The sequence below is a fragment of the Rhinopithecus roxellana genome, chromosome 21, assembly GCF_007565055.1.
Source record: "Rhinopithecus roxellana isolate Shanxi Qingling chromosome 21, ASM756505v1, whole genome shotgun sequence".
Lineage (NCBI taxonomy): Eukaryota > Metazoa > Chordata > Mammalia > Primates > Cercopithecidae > Rhinopithecus > Rhinopithecus roxellana.
In genome coordinates, this window is record NC_044569.1 from 5,792,054 (window position 1) to 5,810,626 (window position 18,573).

Here is an 18,573-nt window from a genome sequence, read left to right on the forward strand (position 1 = left end):
AGGCGGGGCTTGACGGGTCAGGGGGCGGGGCGAGGCGTGACGGCCCGGGGGTAGGCGGGGCTTGACGGGTCAGGGGGCGGGGCGAGGCTTAAGGGACCGAGGGGTGGGGCGAGTCATGATGAGCCGGGGCCTGGGCGGGGCTTGAGGGGCCAGGGGACGGTGTGGGGCTGGACGGGCCCGTGGGTGGGGCGGGGCTTAATGGGCAGGGGCGGTGCGGGGGCGTGGGCAGCACGCGCCGCGCGCTACCGGGCTGCCAGGTCTGGCTGGGCTGTGGGCCGCGCGCCGCTGCCGCTGCCGCCGCCACTGCCACTGTCCTCTTCGGAGGAGCGGGCCCGACGGAAACCATGTTTGTGGCTCGCAGCATCGCGGCGGACCACAAGGATCTCATCCACGATGTCTCTTTCGACTTCCACGGGCGGCGGATGGCGACCTGCTCCAGTGATCAGAGCGTTAAGGTGCGCGCGTCGCTTGCGGGCGGGGCCGAGCCCGGAAGGAGGGGGAGTGGGTGGGCGGTGCGGGGAACAGGGCTGTGTCTTGGTTTCAGTGACGCCGCGGGAAGCTGTGGGGTGGCGGGCGAGCCCTGGCTGGACCGGGCGGAAGCCCTCCCCGCCCGCTTATTGTGGGGTCACGGCGGCCTCGCGGGCCGCGCTCCCGTGCGCCTGCGCAGCTGGTGCCACGTGCGCGCTCCCGCCCGCAGGGGACGCCGGGCTTTCGCGCGGGCAGCGCTGCGGTGGCTGCGAGCGGGAAACCAGGGGCGTCCCGCCGTCCGTCTGGGCGTGGTGTGTCTTGCCCGCGCTGTTCACCCGAGGACCTGCAGTGGGACCTGGTGGGAGACTCTGCCTGGCTGGCGCTGTGTCGAGTTCTGTGCTCCCCCGGTGTTCTCTTACTAGGGCACATGGTTTTCTCCCTGGGTTCAGAGCAGAAGCTCATTTTGTTACGCCAAGGAAGAGAAATACAAACCATTTACATCCAATGACTTCTCTGCTTGCTGCCCAGGAATCGGAGGGTTTGTTTCTTGAAGTTCCTGTAAAAGTCTGTAGACACTTACGACAAGCATAATTTTTTTTTTTTTTGGAGACAGAGTCACTGTCACCCAGGCTAGAGTGCAGGGGCACGATATCGGCTCACTGCAACCTCCGCCTCCCGGGTTCAAGCGATTATCCTGCCTCAGCATCCCAAGTAGCTGGGATTACAGGTGCGCGCACCACGCCCGGCTAATTTTTTGTTTGTATTTTTTAGTAGAGACGGGGTTTCACCGTGTTAACCAGGATGGTTAGTAGAGATGGTGTTTCACCATGTGGGCCAGGCTTGTCTTGAACTCCTGACCTCGTGATCCGCCCGCCTCGTCCTTCCAAAGTGCTGAGATTACAGGCGTGAGCCACTGGGCCCAGCCGACAAGCAGAATTTCTAATGTGGGGGTGCTATATGGGATTTAGGAACCACCCAGATGTGTTGCAGGATGAATGAAAGCTGGAGTGCGGCTTATTTTGGTTCTCGACAGCTCCAGAGTCACTGAAAATCTTAAGGACAGTTTTTCCTTTTTCACATTCGAGTTTGATACCAGTGATCTCTCAAAGATAAACTTTTTGTAAGCAGTGTTGCAGTTCTTAAAAGATGTAGTTTCTTTTTTTAAAACAAGTTTATTTTTGTTGTAATAAACTACGTTAACCGTTTTAAAGTGTAGAATTCAGTGACATTGAGCACAGCATTCACACTGCTGTGCAGCGTCACCACTGCTCGTCTCCAGAACCTTTTCATCATCCTAACCTGAAACTCTGTACCAAAGCACACTGTTCCCTCCAGCTCACCCTCTGGTAACCTCTTTTCTACTACTTTCTAGTAATTTGCATATTCTAGGTACCTCAGATAAATAGAATCATAGAATATTCCCCCCCCCCTTTTTTTTTTGAGACGCTGGCCCTGTCGCCCAGGTTGGAGTGCAGTGGCCGCATCTCAGCTCACTGCAAGCTCCGCCTCCCGAGTTTTTTTACGCCATTCTCCTGCCTCAGCCTCCCGAGTAGCTGGGACTACAGGCGCCGCCACCTCGCCCAGCTAGTTTTTTTGTATTTTTTAGTAGAGACGGGGTTTCACCGTGTTAACCAGGATGGTCTCGATCTCCTGACCTCGTGATCCGTCCGTCTCGGCCTCCCAAATGCTGGGATTACAGGCTTGAGCCACCGCACCCGGCCTCGCCCTTTTATATTTGGTTTATTTCACTTAATTTTTTTTCTTTTTCCTTTTATTTTTTTTGAGACAGGGTCTGGCTCTGTCACCCAGACTGGAGTGCAGTGGTGTGATCTTGGTTTTTGCAGCCTCAACATCCCAGGTTCAAGCCATCCTCCCACCTCAGCCTCCCCGGTAGCTGAGACTACAAATGCACGCCACTACACCTGCCTACAAATTTTTTTTGTAGAGGCAGGGTCTTGCTGTGTTGCCCAGGCTAGTTTCGAACCCCTGGGCTCAAGTGATCCTCTCACCTCAGCCTCCCAGAGTGCTGGGATTACAGGTGTGAGTCACCTTGCCCAGCCTGCTTATGTCCATTTATTCCAGAGTACTTTTTTTTTTAAAGGAGGAGCCATGTATTTATTTGTATGTATTTTTAAATGACCAAGTAATATATGTTTCTTTTTAGAAAGTGAAAAAATTACAGGCTTATTGCTAATGTTTGTTAATATGTATTGATTTCCTCTGTTTTTCCTTTAACATTTTAAATTGCCATGGTAGAGTGTGTGTATGTACATTTATGTCTTGTCAGAAATAGTGTTGTACTGAAAATTTTCATTAGTTTAGCATTTTATGTATTTTGAATGATTTTCTTAGGCTAATTCCAGAAGAGAAATTAGTGGATATTTTAAAAACTATTGAAGAGAATTGGCAAATTGCTGTTTTTCAGGTCGTACCGCTTTATACTGCCAGTGATAGGTGTGATTTCATAGTGTTATTGCCTTCGTTACATTTTTAGCAGGTGAAATTGGCACCTTCTTACTGTGTAATCTATATTTTTTCTGGGTAATAAGGTTCAATTTTTTTGTCTTGTGATGGAGTCTTGCCGTGTTGCCCAGGCTGGAGTGCAGTGGCTCTTCACGGGCGTGATCAAACTCCTGGGCTCAAGTAATCCCTCCTGCCTCAGCCTCTTGAGTAGCTGGGACTACAGGTGTGCACCATCATGCCTGGTTTCAGTATTTTTGCTTTACAATTTGTTACATATACAGTTGAGCCTATTGTTTGTAGATTCTGTATTTTTTGAATTTGTCTACTCTGCAATTTACTTGTATCCCAAAAGTCACACTGCTTTTGCAGTCATTTGTGCATGTGTGCGGAGTGGTGAAAAGTTTGAGTGTCAGGACAGACGTTTCCCATTGAGGTGAAACCAGGCAATACTCTATTTTGGTTTGTACTGTAAGCAGGTGTTTTTTGTGATCTATTTAGTGCAGTGATTTTTTTTCATTATTTGTTCTTTCTATTGGTGATTTCGCTGTTTAAAATGGCCTCCAAGCGTAGTGTTGAAGTGCTGTCTAGTTTCTAAACACAGGAGGCGGTGATGTACGTTAAAGAGATAGTACGTGCGTTAGAGAAGCTTCCTTCAGACATGAGTTACAGTGCTGTTGAGTGAGTTCAATATTGATGAATAAACAATATGTATTAAATAAGTTCTCTTTAAACAGAAACACACATTAAACAAGGTCATGTACTGACTGGTTGACAAAAATGTAGACCAGAGACTCACAGGAACCTAACCTAGTATTTCCCCTGGCAGCAATGTTTCTGTGGTGGAGGCGATGCTGTAGAAAATAACTACCTTGAATCAGGAGATTTGACTGTAACTAATTGTCTCTGTTATTTAGAGCTCAGCTTCCTGAATCCCTCAGTGCTTGGCCCAGTGCTTGACACATTCAAGGTTCTCAATATATATATATTTTTTGAGATGGGAGTCTTGCTCTGTTGCCCAGGCTGGAGTGCGGTGGCGTGATCTCAGCTCACTGCAACCTCCGCCTCCGGGGTTCAAGCGATTATCTTGCCTCAGTCTCTCCAGTAGCTGGGATTACAGGCATGGGGCACCACGCCTGGCTAATTTTTGTATTTGTAGTAGAGACAGGGTTTCACCACGTTGTCTAGGCTGGTCTCAGACTCCTGACTTCGTTTGCCTTGGCCTCCCAAAGTGCTGGGATTACAGGCGTGAGCCATCGCACCCGGCCTCCCAATAAATATTTAATTGAATGAATGAATGTTTACTTGCTGGTTGTATTCTTTTGTGAATTATATGTTCATCCCTTTGCTTGTACACTGATTCAGTCTTATAGTTTTTGTTATCAGTTTGTAGGAATTTTTGTATAAAATATCTGCCTTTTATTTTCTTGTAGGTCTGGGATAAAAGTGAAAGTGGTGATTGGCATTGTACTGCTAGCTGGAAGGTGAGTGTTTATTTTTACAGTTATTAAAAATACAGAAATATTTACTGTTTATTTCATAGTTATCAATGAATTGTTTTGAGAAGATGATAAAATTAATATAGTGGTTCTTTTCCTGGAGAGACACTTTACTGTTTTTCACTATTAAAGTAACAAGTGTGTTTCTCAGAATTTGAGAGTAAGAAAATCTGTAATTATGTAGCATTCTAACATAATTATCTTAGTAATTCAGAATATTCCTTTTTCCTTTACGTATTTTAATAGTTGTAATGTAACTGGCCGGGCGCGGTGGCTCAAGCCTGTAATCCCAGCATTTTGGGAGGCCGAGACGGGCGGATCACGAGGTCAGGAGATCGAGACCATCCTGGCTGACACGGTGAAACCCCGTCTCTACTAAAAAATACAAAAATCTAGCCGGGCGAGGTGGCGGGCGCCTGTAGTCCCAGCTACTCAGGAGGCTGAGACAGGAGAATGGTGTAAACCCGGGAGGCGGAGCTTGCAGTGAGCTGAGATCCGGCCACTGCACTCCAGCCTGGGCGACAGAGCGAGACTCCGTCTCAAAAAAAAAAAAAAAAAAAAAAAATAGTTGTAATGTTACTTACATAGTTTTCTCTTTAAAAAAAAAAACCTTTACTCAAGTAGAAATTTTCTTCTTTTTTTGGGGGCAACAAAGTCTTGCTCTGTTGCCCAGGTAGGAGTGCAGTGGTGTTATCTTGGCTCACTGCAACCTCTGCCTGTTGGGTTCAAGTGATTCTCCTGCCTCAGCCTCCTGAGTAGCTGGGACTATAGGCGCGCACCACGATGCCCGGCTAATTTTTGTGTTTTTAGTAGAGATGGGGTTTTGCCATGTTGGCCAGGCTGGTCTCAAGCTCCTGACCTCAGGTTATCCGCCCTTGGCCTCCCAAAGTGCTGAGATTATAGGCGTAAGCTACCGTGCCCATCCAAGTAGAAATTTTCATACCTTAAAAGTCATCCATTTTAAATGTACAGTTCAGTGAGTTTTAGTCAACTTACAGAGTTGTGTAGTCATCACTGTGATCCGGTTTTAGAACATTTCTCTCAAACTCAGAGGTTTGCTTGTGGCCTATTCCCACTCCAAGCCCCAGGCAACCACTGATCCATTTTCTGTCTCCATGGGTTCCTCTCCCCTACCCTCCTCTGCCCTTTTCTTGAGCTGGAGTCCTGCTCTGTCGCCCAGGTTGAAGTGCAGTGATGTGATCTCGGCTCGCTGCAACCTCGGCCTCCTGGGTTCAAGCAATTCTCCTGCCTCAGCCTCCTGAATAGCTGGGAATACAGGCACCTGCCACCACGCTTGGCTAATTTTTGTATTTTTAGTGGAGACAGGGTTTCACCATGTTGACCAGGCTGGTCTCGAATTCCTGACCTCAAGTGATCTGCCCGCCTTGGCCTCCCAAAGTGCTGGGATTACAGGTGTGAGCCACCACGCCCGGCCTGGTTTATCCTTTCTAGAAATGTCATGGAAGGCCGGGCGCGGTGGCTCAAGCCTGTAATCCCAGCACTTTGGGAGGCCGAGACGGGCGGATCACGAGGTCAGGAGATCGAGACCATCCTGGCTAACACGGTGAAACCCCGTCTCTACTAAAAAATACAAAAACTAGCCGGGCATGGTGGCCGGCGCCTGTAGTCCCAGCTACTCGGGAGGCTGAGGCAGGAGAATGGCGTGAACCCGGGAGGCAGAGCTTGCAGTGAGCTGAGATCCAGCCACTGTACTCCAGCCTGGGTGACAGCGAGACTCCGTCTCAAAAAAAAAAAAAAAAAAAAAAAGAAATGTCATGGAAATGGAATTTTGAAATACATAGTCCTTTGTGTCTAGTCACTTTCCTTTTGCATGTTTTGAGGTTCATCCATATTGTGTCATGTGTCAGTTTATTCCTTTGATACTGAGTAGTCAGTTGTATATATATTGCCATGTTTTGTCTGTCTGTTCACCAGTTGATGGACATTTGAGTTGTTTCTAGTTTTTGGCTATTACGAGTAATATTAAGAACGTGCCATGTAAGTCTGTGGACATATATTTTCATTTCTTTTGGATAAATGCCTAGGAGTGGAATTGATGGGTTATATATACTTAGCTTTCTAAGGAACTGCCAAACTCTTCCAAAGTGACTGTGTCCACCTGCCGTGTGTGAGGTTCCGGTTTCTCTACATCCTCACCTGCACTTGATGATACCTGTCTTTTTTATTATAGGCATTTTAGTTGTTGAGAAGTGACCACAGAATCATTGCATTTTATTTGTATTTCCTTAATACCTCATGTTGATTATTTTTTCATATGCTTACTTGCCATTCATGTATCTTCTTTTGTGAAAGTTCTATCCAAGCTCCCTCCCTCCTTTGAGGTGAGATTCACATATCATAAAATTAATACTTTTAAAGTAAACAATTAATTGGCTTTTATTTAATTTACAGTGTTGTGCAGCTATCACCTCTTTCTAGTTCTAAAATATTTTTATCATTCCAAAAGGAAACCTCTATCTCCTGCTTGTAAGCCTAACATATTTCATATGTACTTTTCTATATCTAAAGGCTTTTTATTAACAGCCAATAAAAATACCATTTTACTTAACTAATGGATATTTAAGTTTCCATTTTATTGTCATGAGCATCTTTGTGCAAACCTTATTCTTTAGATTGCATTTTACTGTAAATCTAATAAAACTTACCTGTCTTAATGTGCATTTTTAACTTTATAGCCCTGTATAAGTAAGAATTAAAGATGGTACAGAAAACACTAGACAAAACAAGGTTAAGAAATAAGGGTGCAAAATGTACCTTTAATTGGTGACATTGCCATGTTGAAGTTATTGGTTAAACTATTTTTATGTTGTTGAATGTAAAAAATGTTAGCTATAGAGTGAAACACATTTTCTGCAAGTTGTTTGTTATTATACAGTATTTTCCCTGAGAAGCACCTGAGAATTCTTTTGATGGTGACATTCTTTAAGATCTTTATATCCCTTCTCTAATCCCCTCCACTCCCACCCCTTGGCCAACATGAGGGGTGTAAGGATTTGGGCTTCCCCATATCTACTCTTCATACAGTAGTCTATTATCAATAGACTATATTGTCAGTTAAAATCATTTAAGCATTTTATGGCTACAATTTCTATATATTATTAGACTTCTGAAGCAAATTTTTTTTTTTTTTGGAGATAAGGTCTTGCTCTGTCACCCAGGCTGGAGTGCAGTGGCGCAATCTTGGCTCACTGCAGCCTCAACCTTCCAGGCTGAAGTGATCCTCCCACCTCAGCCTCCCAAGCAGCTGGGACCACAAGTGCTGCACACCACCACGCCTGACTAATTTTCTGTAGAGATGGGGTTTTGCCATATTGCCCAGACTGGTCTCGAACCCCTGGGATCAAGCAGTCTGCCCACCTCAGCCCCTCAAAGTGCTGGGAATACAGGCATGAGCCACGATGCCTGGTTGAAGCAAATTTTTTTAAAAAATATTTTTTTCATTGAGCTATAATTTACATATCATAATGTGCACCCATTTAAAGTGTACAATTTAGTGATTTTAAGTATATTCATTAAATTCACCACCACTTCTAATTTCAGAACATTGTTTGCCACCTCTAAAGGAAACGCAGCACTCATTTAGCCATCACTTCATGTTCACTCTGCTCCCAGCCCCTGGTAACCACTCATCTACTTTCCGTCTCTGTGGATTTTGGAGCAAATAAATCTAATGTTATTTATTTTATTAGATGGGTATTTTCTGTAGAAAGAATTTACAAGTAAAATGGTGGACTTGTAGAATCTTTGTTTTACAAAGGTTGGTTACGCTAAACTCTGAAGCAACTCTCCACCTATCAGCACTGGAAGTAGTAAACTTTATCTGGCTAGATTTTTGTTTTATTAGTAAAATGTCAAAAGAACTGAACTCCAGAAGCGCTATAATCCTAAATATAGAATGTCTTCTAAAGGTTAAAACATTCCGGATTTAACTTTTTATTTACATGTTATGTTGATCAGTTTTCTCCTCTTATAGAAGTAAAACTATATTCTGTTTCCTCACATAAAACCAGTATTTATGAAATATGAATAAGTTTTTAGGAAAAAAGGAGCCCTGGAATAATGAATGTCTGTTCTGTTCTTTTTCTTTTGGATTCCCCAGACACATAGTGGATCTGTATGGCGTGTGACATGGGCCCATCCTGAATTTGGACAGGTTTTGGCTTCCTGTTCTTTTGACCGAACAGCTGCTGTGTGGGAGGAAATAGTAGGAGAATCAAATGATAAACTGCGAGGACAGAGCCACTGGGTGAGACATTTGTTAGTATTCTGGGGACTGGGAAGACGTGAGCAGCCAAGGAACGTTAGTCCCAAGGCTACCTCAGATAATTGGTAAAATATCACCACTCCCTCTATTTTTACCAGTTCTAAAGTTCTTTCTTCCATGTTTTTTTCTTTCTTGTTTATTTCATTTTAACTTGGGTCTGTAGCAATACTTAGGAGCATCATTGCATTGCTTATAACTTTTATGATGAATCCAGAATATCTGCATTGTATTTGATTTTACCTATTAGTGTATTTTATGATGGTCGTATATGATTTTTAAGTATTCTGGTTCACTGCAGCCTCAAACTCCTGGCCCCACCTCAGCTTCCTGAGTTGCCGAGATTATAGGCGTGAGCCACTGTGCCTAACTCTAAAATTCTTTTTGTTTTTTAACCTTAAACTCTTAAGGGTTAATTCAATTCTTTTTTTTTTTTTTGAGACGGAGTCTTATTCTGTCGCGCAGGCTGGAGTGCAGTGGTGCGGTCTCGGCTCATCGCAAGCTCTGACTCTCGGGTTCACGCCATTCTCCTGCCTCAGCCTCTCGAGTAGCTGGGACTACAGGTGCCCACCACCATGCCCGGCTAATTTTTTGTATTTTTTTTTTTTGAGACAGAGTCTTGCTCTGCCACCCAGGCTGGAGTGCAGTGGCCGGATCTCAGCTCACTGCAAGCTCTGCCTCCCGGGTTTACGCCATTCTCCTGTCTCAGCCTCCCGAGTAGCTGGGACTACAGGCGCCCGCCTTGTCGCCCGGCTAGTTTTTTGTATTTTTAAGTAGAGACAGGGTTTCACCGTATTAGCCAGGATGGTCTCGATCTCCTGACCTCGTGATCCACCCGTCTCGGCCTCCCAAAGTGCTGGGATTACAGGCTTGAGCCACCGCGCCCGGCTATTTTTTGTATTTTTAGTAGAGACGGGGTTTCACCGTGTTAGCCAGGATGGTCTTGATCTCCTGACCTCATGATCTGCCCTTCTCGGCCTCCCAAAGTGCTGGGATTACAGGCGTGAGCCACTGCACCCGGTCAAGGGTTAATAAAATTCTTTAAAAATTGTTTCTTCTGTTTTGTGTTTACTTTTGTTTTCTTAGAAAATATACTCTCCTCGGCCGGGTGCAGTGGCTCACGCCTATAATCCCAGCACTTTAGGAGGCCGTGGTGGGCGGATCACCTGAAGTCAGGAGTTTGCCACCAGCCTGACCAACATGGAGAAACCCCGTCTCTACTAAAAATACAAAACTTAGCTGGGCATGATGGCTCATGCCTGTAATTCCAGCTACGCAGGAGGCTGAGGCAGGAGAATCGCTTGAACCCAGGGGGCAGAGGTTGCCGTGAGCTGAGATCGTGCCGTTGTACTCCAGCCTGGGCAATAAGAGTAAAACTCCGTCTCAAAAAAAAAAAAAAAGAAAATATACTCTCCTCATGCCTGTAATCTCAGCACTTCGGGAGGCCAAGGCAGGTGGATCACCTGAGCTCAGGAGTTTGAGACCAGCCTGACCAACATGGTAAAACCCTTCTCTACTAGAAATACAAAAATTACAAAAATTAGCCAGGCATGGTAGCAGGTACCTATAGTCCCAGCTACTCTCGGGGCCGAGGCAGGAGAATCATTTGAACCCGGGAGACAGAGGTTGCAGTGAGCCAAGATCACTTCATTGCACTCCAGCCTGGGGGACAACAGCGAGACTTCATCTCAAAAAAAAAAAAAACACTCTCCCTTATCTGCCTCTGTTTTTATCGCCGTCTTTGCCTGACTGGATGTTTGATTTTGGGCAAGAACATAATATAATCTGTGTGCTGTTGAAGTTCCTCATCTATAAAGTGGAAACATTGAATTAGATTATATGTAAGACTCTAGCATTTTCATATGAAGGTATTATCATCTGCAGGTTTTTCCCCCCCTTTTATGATTTGTTTTTTGTAATAGATAATCATGCACATGGTATAACTTTCAAAAGAAACAAAAGGAAGTATGTAGTGGGAGTGTCCTGCTATTACCCCTCACCTACCCTCCCTAGTGCATGATACTACATTAGACCAGTCGCAGCTCATTGCCGTCTCAACCTCCTGGGCCTAAGCGATCCTTCCACCTTAGCCCCCCAGGTAGCTGGGACCACAGGCGTGCGCCACAGGCTAATTTTTTTATTTTGTAGAGATGGGGTTTCACCATGTTGCCCAGGCTGGTCTTGAACTCCTGGACTCAAGCAGTCCTTCCACCTAGGCCTCCCAAAGTGCTGTGATTATAGGCGTGAGCCACTATGTGGGCCATGATGCAGTTTTTTATTGTGGTAAAATATGTATAATGTAATATGCCTCAGTTTAGCTATTTTTTTTTTCCCCCACACAGAGTGTTGCTCTGTTGCTCAGGCTGGAGTACAATGGTGGGATCCCGGCTCACTGCATTCTCCGCCTCTGGGGTTCAAGCGATTCTCCTGCCTCAGTCTCCTGAGTAGCTGGGACTACAGGCATGTGCCAACATGCCCGGCTAATTTTTTTTGTGTTTTTAGAAGAGACAGGGTTTCACCATGTTGGTCAGGCTGGTCACGAACTACTGACCTCAAATGATCCGCCCGCCTTGGCCTCCCGAAGTGCTGGGATTACAGGCGTGAGCCATGGTGCCCGGTCCATTTTAACTATTTGTAAGTGGTATAATTCAGTAGAATTAATTATGTTCACAGTGCTGTGTACCCATCAGTTGTCTATACCCAAAATTGTTCATCATTGCCAACATAAACTCCGTATTGTTAAAGAATGCCTCCCCCTTCCTCCTCCCTCTACCCCCATTCAACTGTCTGTCTATCAATTTGACTAGGTACTGCATATAAGTGGAATCACAGTATTTGTCCATTTGTGACTGGCTTGTTTCACTAAGTAAAATGTTTTCAAGGTCTGTCCATATTGTAGCATATGTTAACTTTATTCCTTTTTATGGCTGGGTAATATTCCATTGTGTGTGCATACCACATTTTGTTTATCCGTTCATGTGTAGACAGACCCTTGGGTGGTTTCCACTTCATGGCTATCGTGAATACTGTGAGCATTGTTGTACAGATGTATGTTTGAGACCGTGCTTTCAATTATTTTGGATATACACCTAGGAGTACAATTGCTGGCTCATATGGTAGTTCTGTGTTTCACGTTTTTAGGAACTGTCCGACTTTTCCACAGCAGCTACATCATTTTACATTCCTACCAGCAATGCTCAAGGGTTCCAGTTTTTCCAGATCTTCATTAGTACTTGTTATTGTGCTTTTTATTGTAGCCATCCTAGTGACCGTGTTGTGAAGTGATATCTCCATTGTGGTTCTGATTTGCATTTCTCCAAGAATTACTGATGTTGACCATATTTTCATGTGCTCATTGACCAACTGTATGTCTTCCTTGGAAAAATACTATTCATATCCTTTGCCCATTTTTTAAAATTGGGTTTTCTGTTGTTGTAGGAGTTCTTTATATGTTCTAGATATTAATCCCTTATCTGGTGTAGGTTGAGTATTCCTTATCCATAATGTAGGATTCAGAAATGTTTTGGATTTCAGATTTTGGAATATTTGCATTTATACTTACCAGTTAATCATTTGCCTACTTATTTATTTACTTAATAGAGTTGCCCAGGCTGGTCTTGAATTCCTGGGTTCAAGCGATCCTCCACCTTGGCCCCTCCAGAGTGCTGGGATTACAGGTGTGAGCCACCATGCCCGACCCCAGTTAAGCATTCTAAATCCAAAACTTTGAAATTCAGAATGCTTCAATGAGCATTTTTTTTGAGCATCATGCCAGTGCTCAAAACGTTCTGCATTTTGGAGCATTTCAGATTTCAGATTTTTGAGTTTCATATGCACAATCTGTAAATGATTTACAAACACTTTCTCCCATTCTGTGGGTTGCCTTTTTCACTCTTGATGATTTTCTTTGATGCACAAAATTTAAAAATTTTGAAGTCTAGTTTATCTATTTTTTTCTTGTGTTTCCCATGCTTTTGGTGTTATATCCAGGAAAGCATTGCCAAATCCAGTGTCAGGAAGACTTTCCCCAGTGTTTTCTTCTAAGATTGTTATAGAATCCTCAATTCAGGCTTGTATCCCCAGTGCGGAGCTGAGACCAAACACTGAGTCACCGGTACTTGGAGATAGAGAAAGGTTTATTCGATTTGGCTAAAGCAAGAAGGTGGGAGGGCAAGATCTCTTAAATCCATCTAAAGAAAAGGAAGCAGTGGGTAGTTTTTAATGTGACTAGAGAGTCAGGGAGGGGGAGTTCCGCAGAATCTAGTGGAAAAGTCTGCGTTTTTTAAGTCTCAGGTAACGCCTTGAGCAACCAGACATCTGGTTGTTAGCAGCTGGTAACAGTGTCCCTAAAGCCATGCATTTCTTCTGGCAACATTTTTCTTTACGTGACCCTGAAGTTACCTCTTCCTGCTTGACAAAGAAAAGCAGTACATCAACAGTTTACCATTATATCGTTTGCACCAAGGAATATTTAGCAAAAAGTGAGTGATTAACACGTGCAAGCAAGCAATGGCCTGATAAAAATTATTTATTTCAGTCATTAAAAAAATGCTAGGGTGCTGAAATCGAGTTTTCCCAGCACCATTTATTGAAAAGACCGTTCTTTCCCCTGTTGAATGGTCTTGACACCTTTGTTGAAAATTAATTGGCTATATATATGGAGGATTGCTTTCTGGGCTCTCTTGTGGACCACTGGTCTGTATGTCTCCTTGTCCTAATAGCACACTGTTTTAATTCCGGTAACTTTGTAGCTTGTGTGGCTATTCAGACTCTTTTACAGCTCTTCTAGGGGGAGGAGTATGTCTGATTGCCTTTGCACTAGGGCTTCCCTAAGCCAAACAGCTGCTTATGGGGAGGAGATAATAGAAATATATAGACTTATAAAGGATTTTTTTGGCGTTAAGTCGGAGGTGTGTCAGTTCAGTATACTATAGGTTGGACTTGGGAGTGGTGGCATAAGAAGGACTTTTCTTTGAACTTCAAGATACTTATTTGTATTTAGTTTAGTCACCTTTCATTAATATATTAGCAGTGGCGAATCCATTTGTGTGCAGCAACCTTATTTCTTGCCTCCTCAGAAGAAAGAATTCCACCTAGGGGCATAAGGCAGAGTAAGAGACTAAGGTAAGTTTTAGAGCCAGAGTGGAAGTTTGTTAAAAATTTTTACAGCAGAAATGAAAGGAAATAAAATACACTTGGAAGAGGACCAAGTGGGTGACTTGAGAGAGTCAATGCGAGGTTTGACCTGTTGTAACTGAGCGAGTTGTCGACAAACGTCACACTGTGAGACTAATTCAGGAGTCCTTTATTGCTGGTGACCGAGACGGCTGGCGCTCAAAATTCTCTCGGCCCCGAAGAAGGGGCTAGATTTCTTTTTATACCATGGTCTAAATAGGGGAGGGGGAGTTTAGCTGAAGCATTTTTTACAGAAGCAGAACAGGCGAAAAGTTAAAAAATTAATTGGTTGCAGAAGCAGTTACAGAAAAATAAACAGTTCCAGGCGCAGGGACTCAAACTATCACAGAGAGATACATGCAGGGGCTTTAGGTACCATCCACCAAGCACATCCCCAGGAGCTGCTGATTCAGCTTGCCTCAGTATCTTATCAGCAAGTGCATTCCTGGATGTCAGCTTGCACTGGTTACGCCTTTAAGGGGGGAGGTCAGGTGAGCTGCAAGTGAAGGCACTAAAATGGAGTCTGTCCGGCTCTTTCAGCTAAGAGAGACAATCAGGTTAAAACAGACCTTTGACTTGGGTTGTTAGACGTCGGCGTGCTTCCCGGGGGTTGCGTCTCTTCTCTGATTCCTCCCTTGGGGTGGGCAGTCCGCGTGTGCAGTGGCCCACTCGTGCTTGGGGGGGCTGCGTGTGCAGTGTGTTTACTGAAGTTGTGCAGATGCTCGCTTGAGGCGGTCTTCCCTTAACAGAATGTTCCTAGAAGGTCATAGAGCAGCCGAGTGCCGCCATTTTGCCTCGTAGTGCACATGCGCGAGCCCGCTCGTCCCCCTCCTGAGGTCTTGCCAGGCGCTGCTGATTGCCAGTTTTCGGTGTGTGTGTCTGTGGGGAGACTGCCTTTCGCGGGCGCTGGCTGCAGCCAGTGATTAGTTCAGAGAGAAAGTTTAACAACTGCCTGCCCGTCCCCTGATGGTTGCTTGATGTTCCTGGTGGGGTGGGGTCCGCTGCTGCCCTGCTCGTGTCTGACTACCTACTGTAACAAATGCACTGATTTTCTCCACATCTGTGTTTATATTATTCAGTGGTGTCTGTAGACAAAAGTTTGCTAAGGTATTATCTTTGAAGTTTATGTAATATCATCCTTTTAATATTGAGACTCTTGTTTTTTAAGACGGAGTCTCCCTCTGTTGCCCAGGCTGGAGCGCAGTGGTGCGATCTCTGCTCACTGCAAGCTCCACCCCCTGGGTTCAGGCCATTCTCCTGCCTCAGCCTCCCAAGTAGCTGGGACCACGGGCGCTCACCACCACGCCCGGCTAATTTTTTTGTATTTTTAGTAGAGACGGGGTTTCACAGTGTTGGCGAGGATGGTCTCAATCTCCTGACCTCGTGATCCGCCTCTCTCGGCCTCCCAAAGTGCTGGGATTACAGGCGTGAGCCACCGCGCCTGACCAATATTGAGACTCTTTAAGAAGCATTTTGGTAACCATAGACAGTAATTTCTAAACTTTATTGACTTTTTTTTTTGAGTCAGAGTCTCGCTCTGTCACCCAGGCTGGTGAGTGGCATGATCTCGGCTCACTGCAGCCTCTGACTACCACATTCAAGCTATTCTACTGCCTTAGCCTCCCTAGTAGCTGGGATTGCAGGCGCCTGCCACCACGTCTGGCTAATTTGTATATTTTTAGTAGAGATGGGGTTTCACCATGTTGGCCAGGTAGGTCTTGAGCTCCTGACCTCAAGTGATCACCCACCTTAGCCTCCCAAAGTGCTGGGATTACAGGCGTGAGCCACCGCACCTGGGCTTATTGATGTTTGTAGTAAGGTTTCATCTTATCTGTGTGCCAGATGGTAACTTTTAAATGTGATGTTGGAATTTTACAGTGATCACAGAGCTTGCTTTCTACCATTCTTTTGGTCTCTGTTAAATGCCTTCACTTAAAAGTGCATGGTAGCTGCGTGCAGTGGCTCACACCTGTAATCCTAGCAACTTGGGAGGCTGAGGTGGGAGGATCGCTTGAGGCCAGGAGTTGGAGACCCATCTGTGCAACATAGTGAGACCCCCATCTCTAAAAAAATAAGAAAAACTAGCTGGGCGTGGTGGCAGGTGCCTGTCATCCCAGCTACTGGGAAGGCTGAGGCAAAAGGATCACTTGAGCCGTGATCATGGTGCTGTATTCCAGCCTGGGTGACAGAGCAAGACCCTGTCCTTAAGAAAAAAGAAAAAAGAAAGAATAATAGTGGTCCAACTGGGATTAACAGAAAATTACTCTTGAGAGAAGAAATTGCATGCCTTCCTTAGTGTTTTTATTTTTTTGTTTGTTTGTTTGTTTGTTGAGACAGAGTCTTGCTCTGTCACCCAGGCTGGAGTACAGTGGTGCGATCTTGGCTCATTGCACCTTCTGCCCCACTGGCTCAAGCAGTCCACCCACCTCAGCCTCCCAAATAGTTGGGGCCACAGGCGTGCACCACCACACCTGGCTATTTTTTTTTTTTTTTAATTTTTAGTAGAGATGGTGTCTTGCCATGTTGCCCAGGCTGGTCTTGAACTCCTGAGCTTAAGCAATCTGCCTGCCTCGGTTTCCCAAAGTTTTGGGATTACAGGTGTGAGCCATCATGCTCAACTCATTTGCTGTTAAAGGATCTATTGCCTGCAGCATGCTTTGTATGACAAAACTACTTGTCTGCAAATTCTAACATTTTCTGTTTTTTGTGACCAGTCTGCTTAAGAGAGATTACTTATATAATAAAGGTAGGCTTTTGGAGGTAGACTTTTTTTTTTCATTAAAGGGAGTAATTAATTATAGCTAGCTAATTTGTTAGTGATTCCCAGCCATGTATTTGGTATTTTGCCATGTACTTGTAGGAAATTGTGGCCCAGACACATATCCAAGCTTGTGTACCTAGTGAATGACAGAGGAGTTTCCGTGTGAATCCAGAGTCTGTGTGTCTTTCCCACTGTACCATGCTTGCTTTTTGTATAGAATTTAAATTGTTAATTTTTTTTTTTTTTTTAGGTTAAAAGGACAACTCTGGTGGATAGCAGAACATCTGTTACTGATGTGAAGTTTGCTCCCAAGCACATGGGTCTTATGTTAGCAACCTGTTCGGCAGATGGTATAGTAAGAATATATGAGGCACCCGATGTTATGAATCTCAGCCAGTGGTCTTTGCAGCATGAGATCTCATGTAAGCTAAGCTGTAGTTGTATTTCTTGGAACCCTTCAAGGTAAGTTTACATGTTAAACCTCTGATAACATCCTAGTAAAATAAACTAGTAATTTTTTTTTTTTTTTTTTGTGAGACAGCTTCTCCCTCTGTCCCCCAGGCTGGAGTGCAGTGGCGCAGTCTCGGCTCACTGCAAGCTCCGCTTCCCGCGTTCTTGCCGTTCTCCTGCCTCAGCCTCCCGAGCAGCTGGGACTACAGGCGCCGCCACCACGCCCGGCTAATTTTTTGTATTTTTAGTAGAGACAGGGTTTCACCCTGTTAGCCAGGATGGTCTCGATCTCCTGACCTTGTGATCTGCCCTCCTTGGCCTCCCAAAGTGCTGGGATTATAGGCGTGAGCCACCATGCCCAGCCCATAAACTTGTAATTTTTAAGGTAACAATTTGATAATTTATTCTCTCAAAAGTGCTTTTTCTCAAGATATATAGATTATATCTTCTCCGTTTTTCACCCAGGCATGTCACTTGTCCCTGTTTTCACTCAACAGAGGGAACCAGCATTGTCAATATGTTCATGTGAACCTTTTGGATGTTTTCTATGCATATACAAATAACTAATGAAGTCATAAACACACATATATGCAAACACGCCCAGATGTTTACTAGTACAGGTAGACACAAAACACACAGACATTGAAACCCATACATTTGATTGGTTGATTGAGACAGTGTTGCTCAGTTGCCCAGGCTGGAGTGCAGTGGCGCTGTCTTGGCTCACTGCAGCCTCCACCTCCTAAGTTCAAGCAATTCTCCTGCCTTAGCCTCCCAAGTATCTAGAATTACAGGCATGCGCCACCACATCCGCCTAATTTTGCATTTTTAGTAGAGACCATGTTTCACCATGTTGGCCGGACTGGTCACCTCAGGTGATCTGCCTACCTCAGCCTCCAAGAGTGCTGGGATTACAGGCATGAGCCACTGCACCCAGCCAGAAACGCTTACATTTTCCTTCCTTGCAAGTAGCTTTTTTCACTTAAAGATACATTGTGGGCATTTTTCCATATATTAATATATTTAGTTCTACCTCATTTCTTTTTAACTGCCATATAGAGCATGATTGCATGTATATTACCATAGTTGCTTTTTATTAAACTATTTTTAAACAATTATAAGAATCACTTGGTAAAGAAAAGAATTGAAATAATCTATGAGAATACAGAAAGAAAGGTAAAGTTCTTTTACCCCCTAAAAACAAATGCTGTTATTAGTTCTGTTTTCAGACTTTAATTCTGGTAGTCACTAGTATATTTTTAAAGGATTTACTTATACCTCTGGTTCTTGCTATGTTATCTTTTTTTTCTTTTAATTTTTATTCTGCTATTTTTCCACATGTTCTTGCTATGTTATCATTAAACAATATCCAAACCGATAGGAAAGATGAATAGAGCACATTTATACAACTTTCCACATCCCAAGGTATGACTTGATAGATATCTTACTTGTGGTGATGTTGATAGTTGAGTTATGTT

At 44.4% G+C, this 18,573-nt stretch overlaps 1 protein-coding gene across 2 annotated transcripts in view; it reads left to right on the forward strand.

Moving 5' to 3' along the window:
- The first annotated feature begins 204 nt into the window (after positions 1–204).
- The window catches only part of SEH1L (SEH1 like nucleoporin), a 39,239-nt gene continuing 20,870 nt past the window's right edge, over positions 205–18,573 (forward strand). For both annotated transcript variants that reach the window (XM_030925762.1, XM_030925763.1), the window contains exons 1-4: positions 205–455; positions 4,362–4,412; positions 8,548–8,694; positions 16,896–17,107. In XM_030925762.1, coding sequence (XP_030781622.1) covers positions 345–455; positions 4,362–4,412; positions 8,548–8,694; positions 16,896–17,107 — 521 coding nt within the window. In that variant the 5' untranslated portion in view covers positions 205–344. The remainder of the gene's footprint in view (positions 456–4,361; positions 4,413–8,547; positions 8,695–16,895; positions 17,108–18,573) is intronic.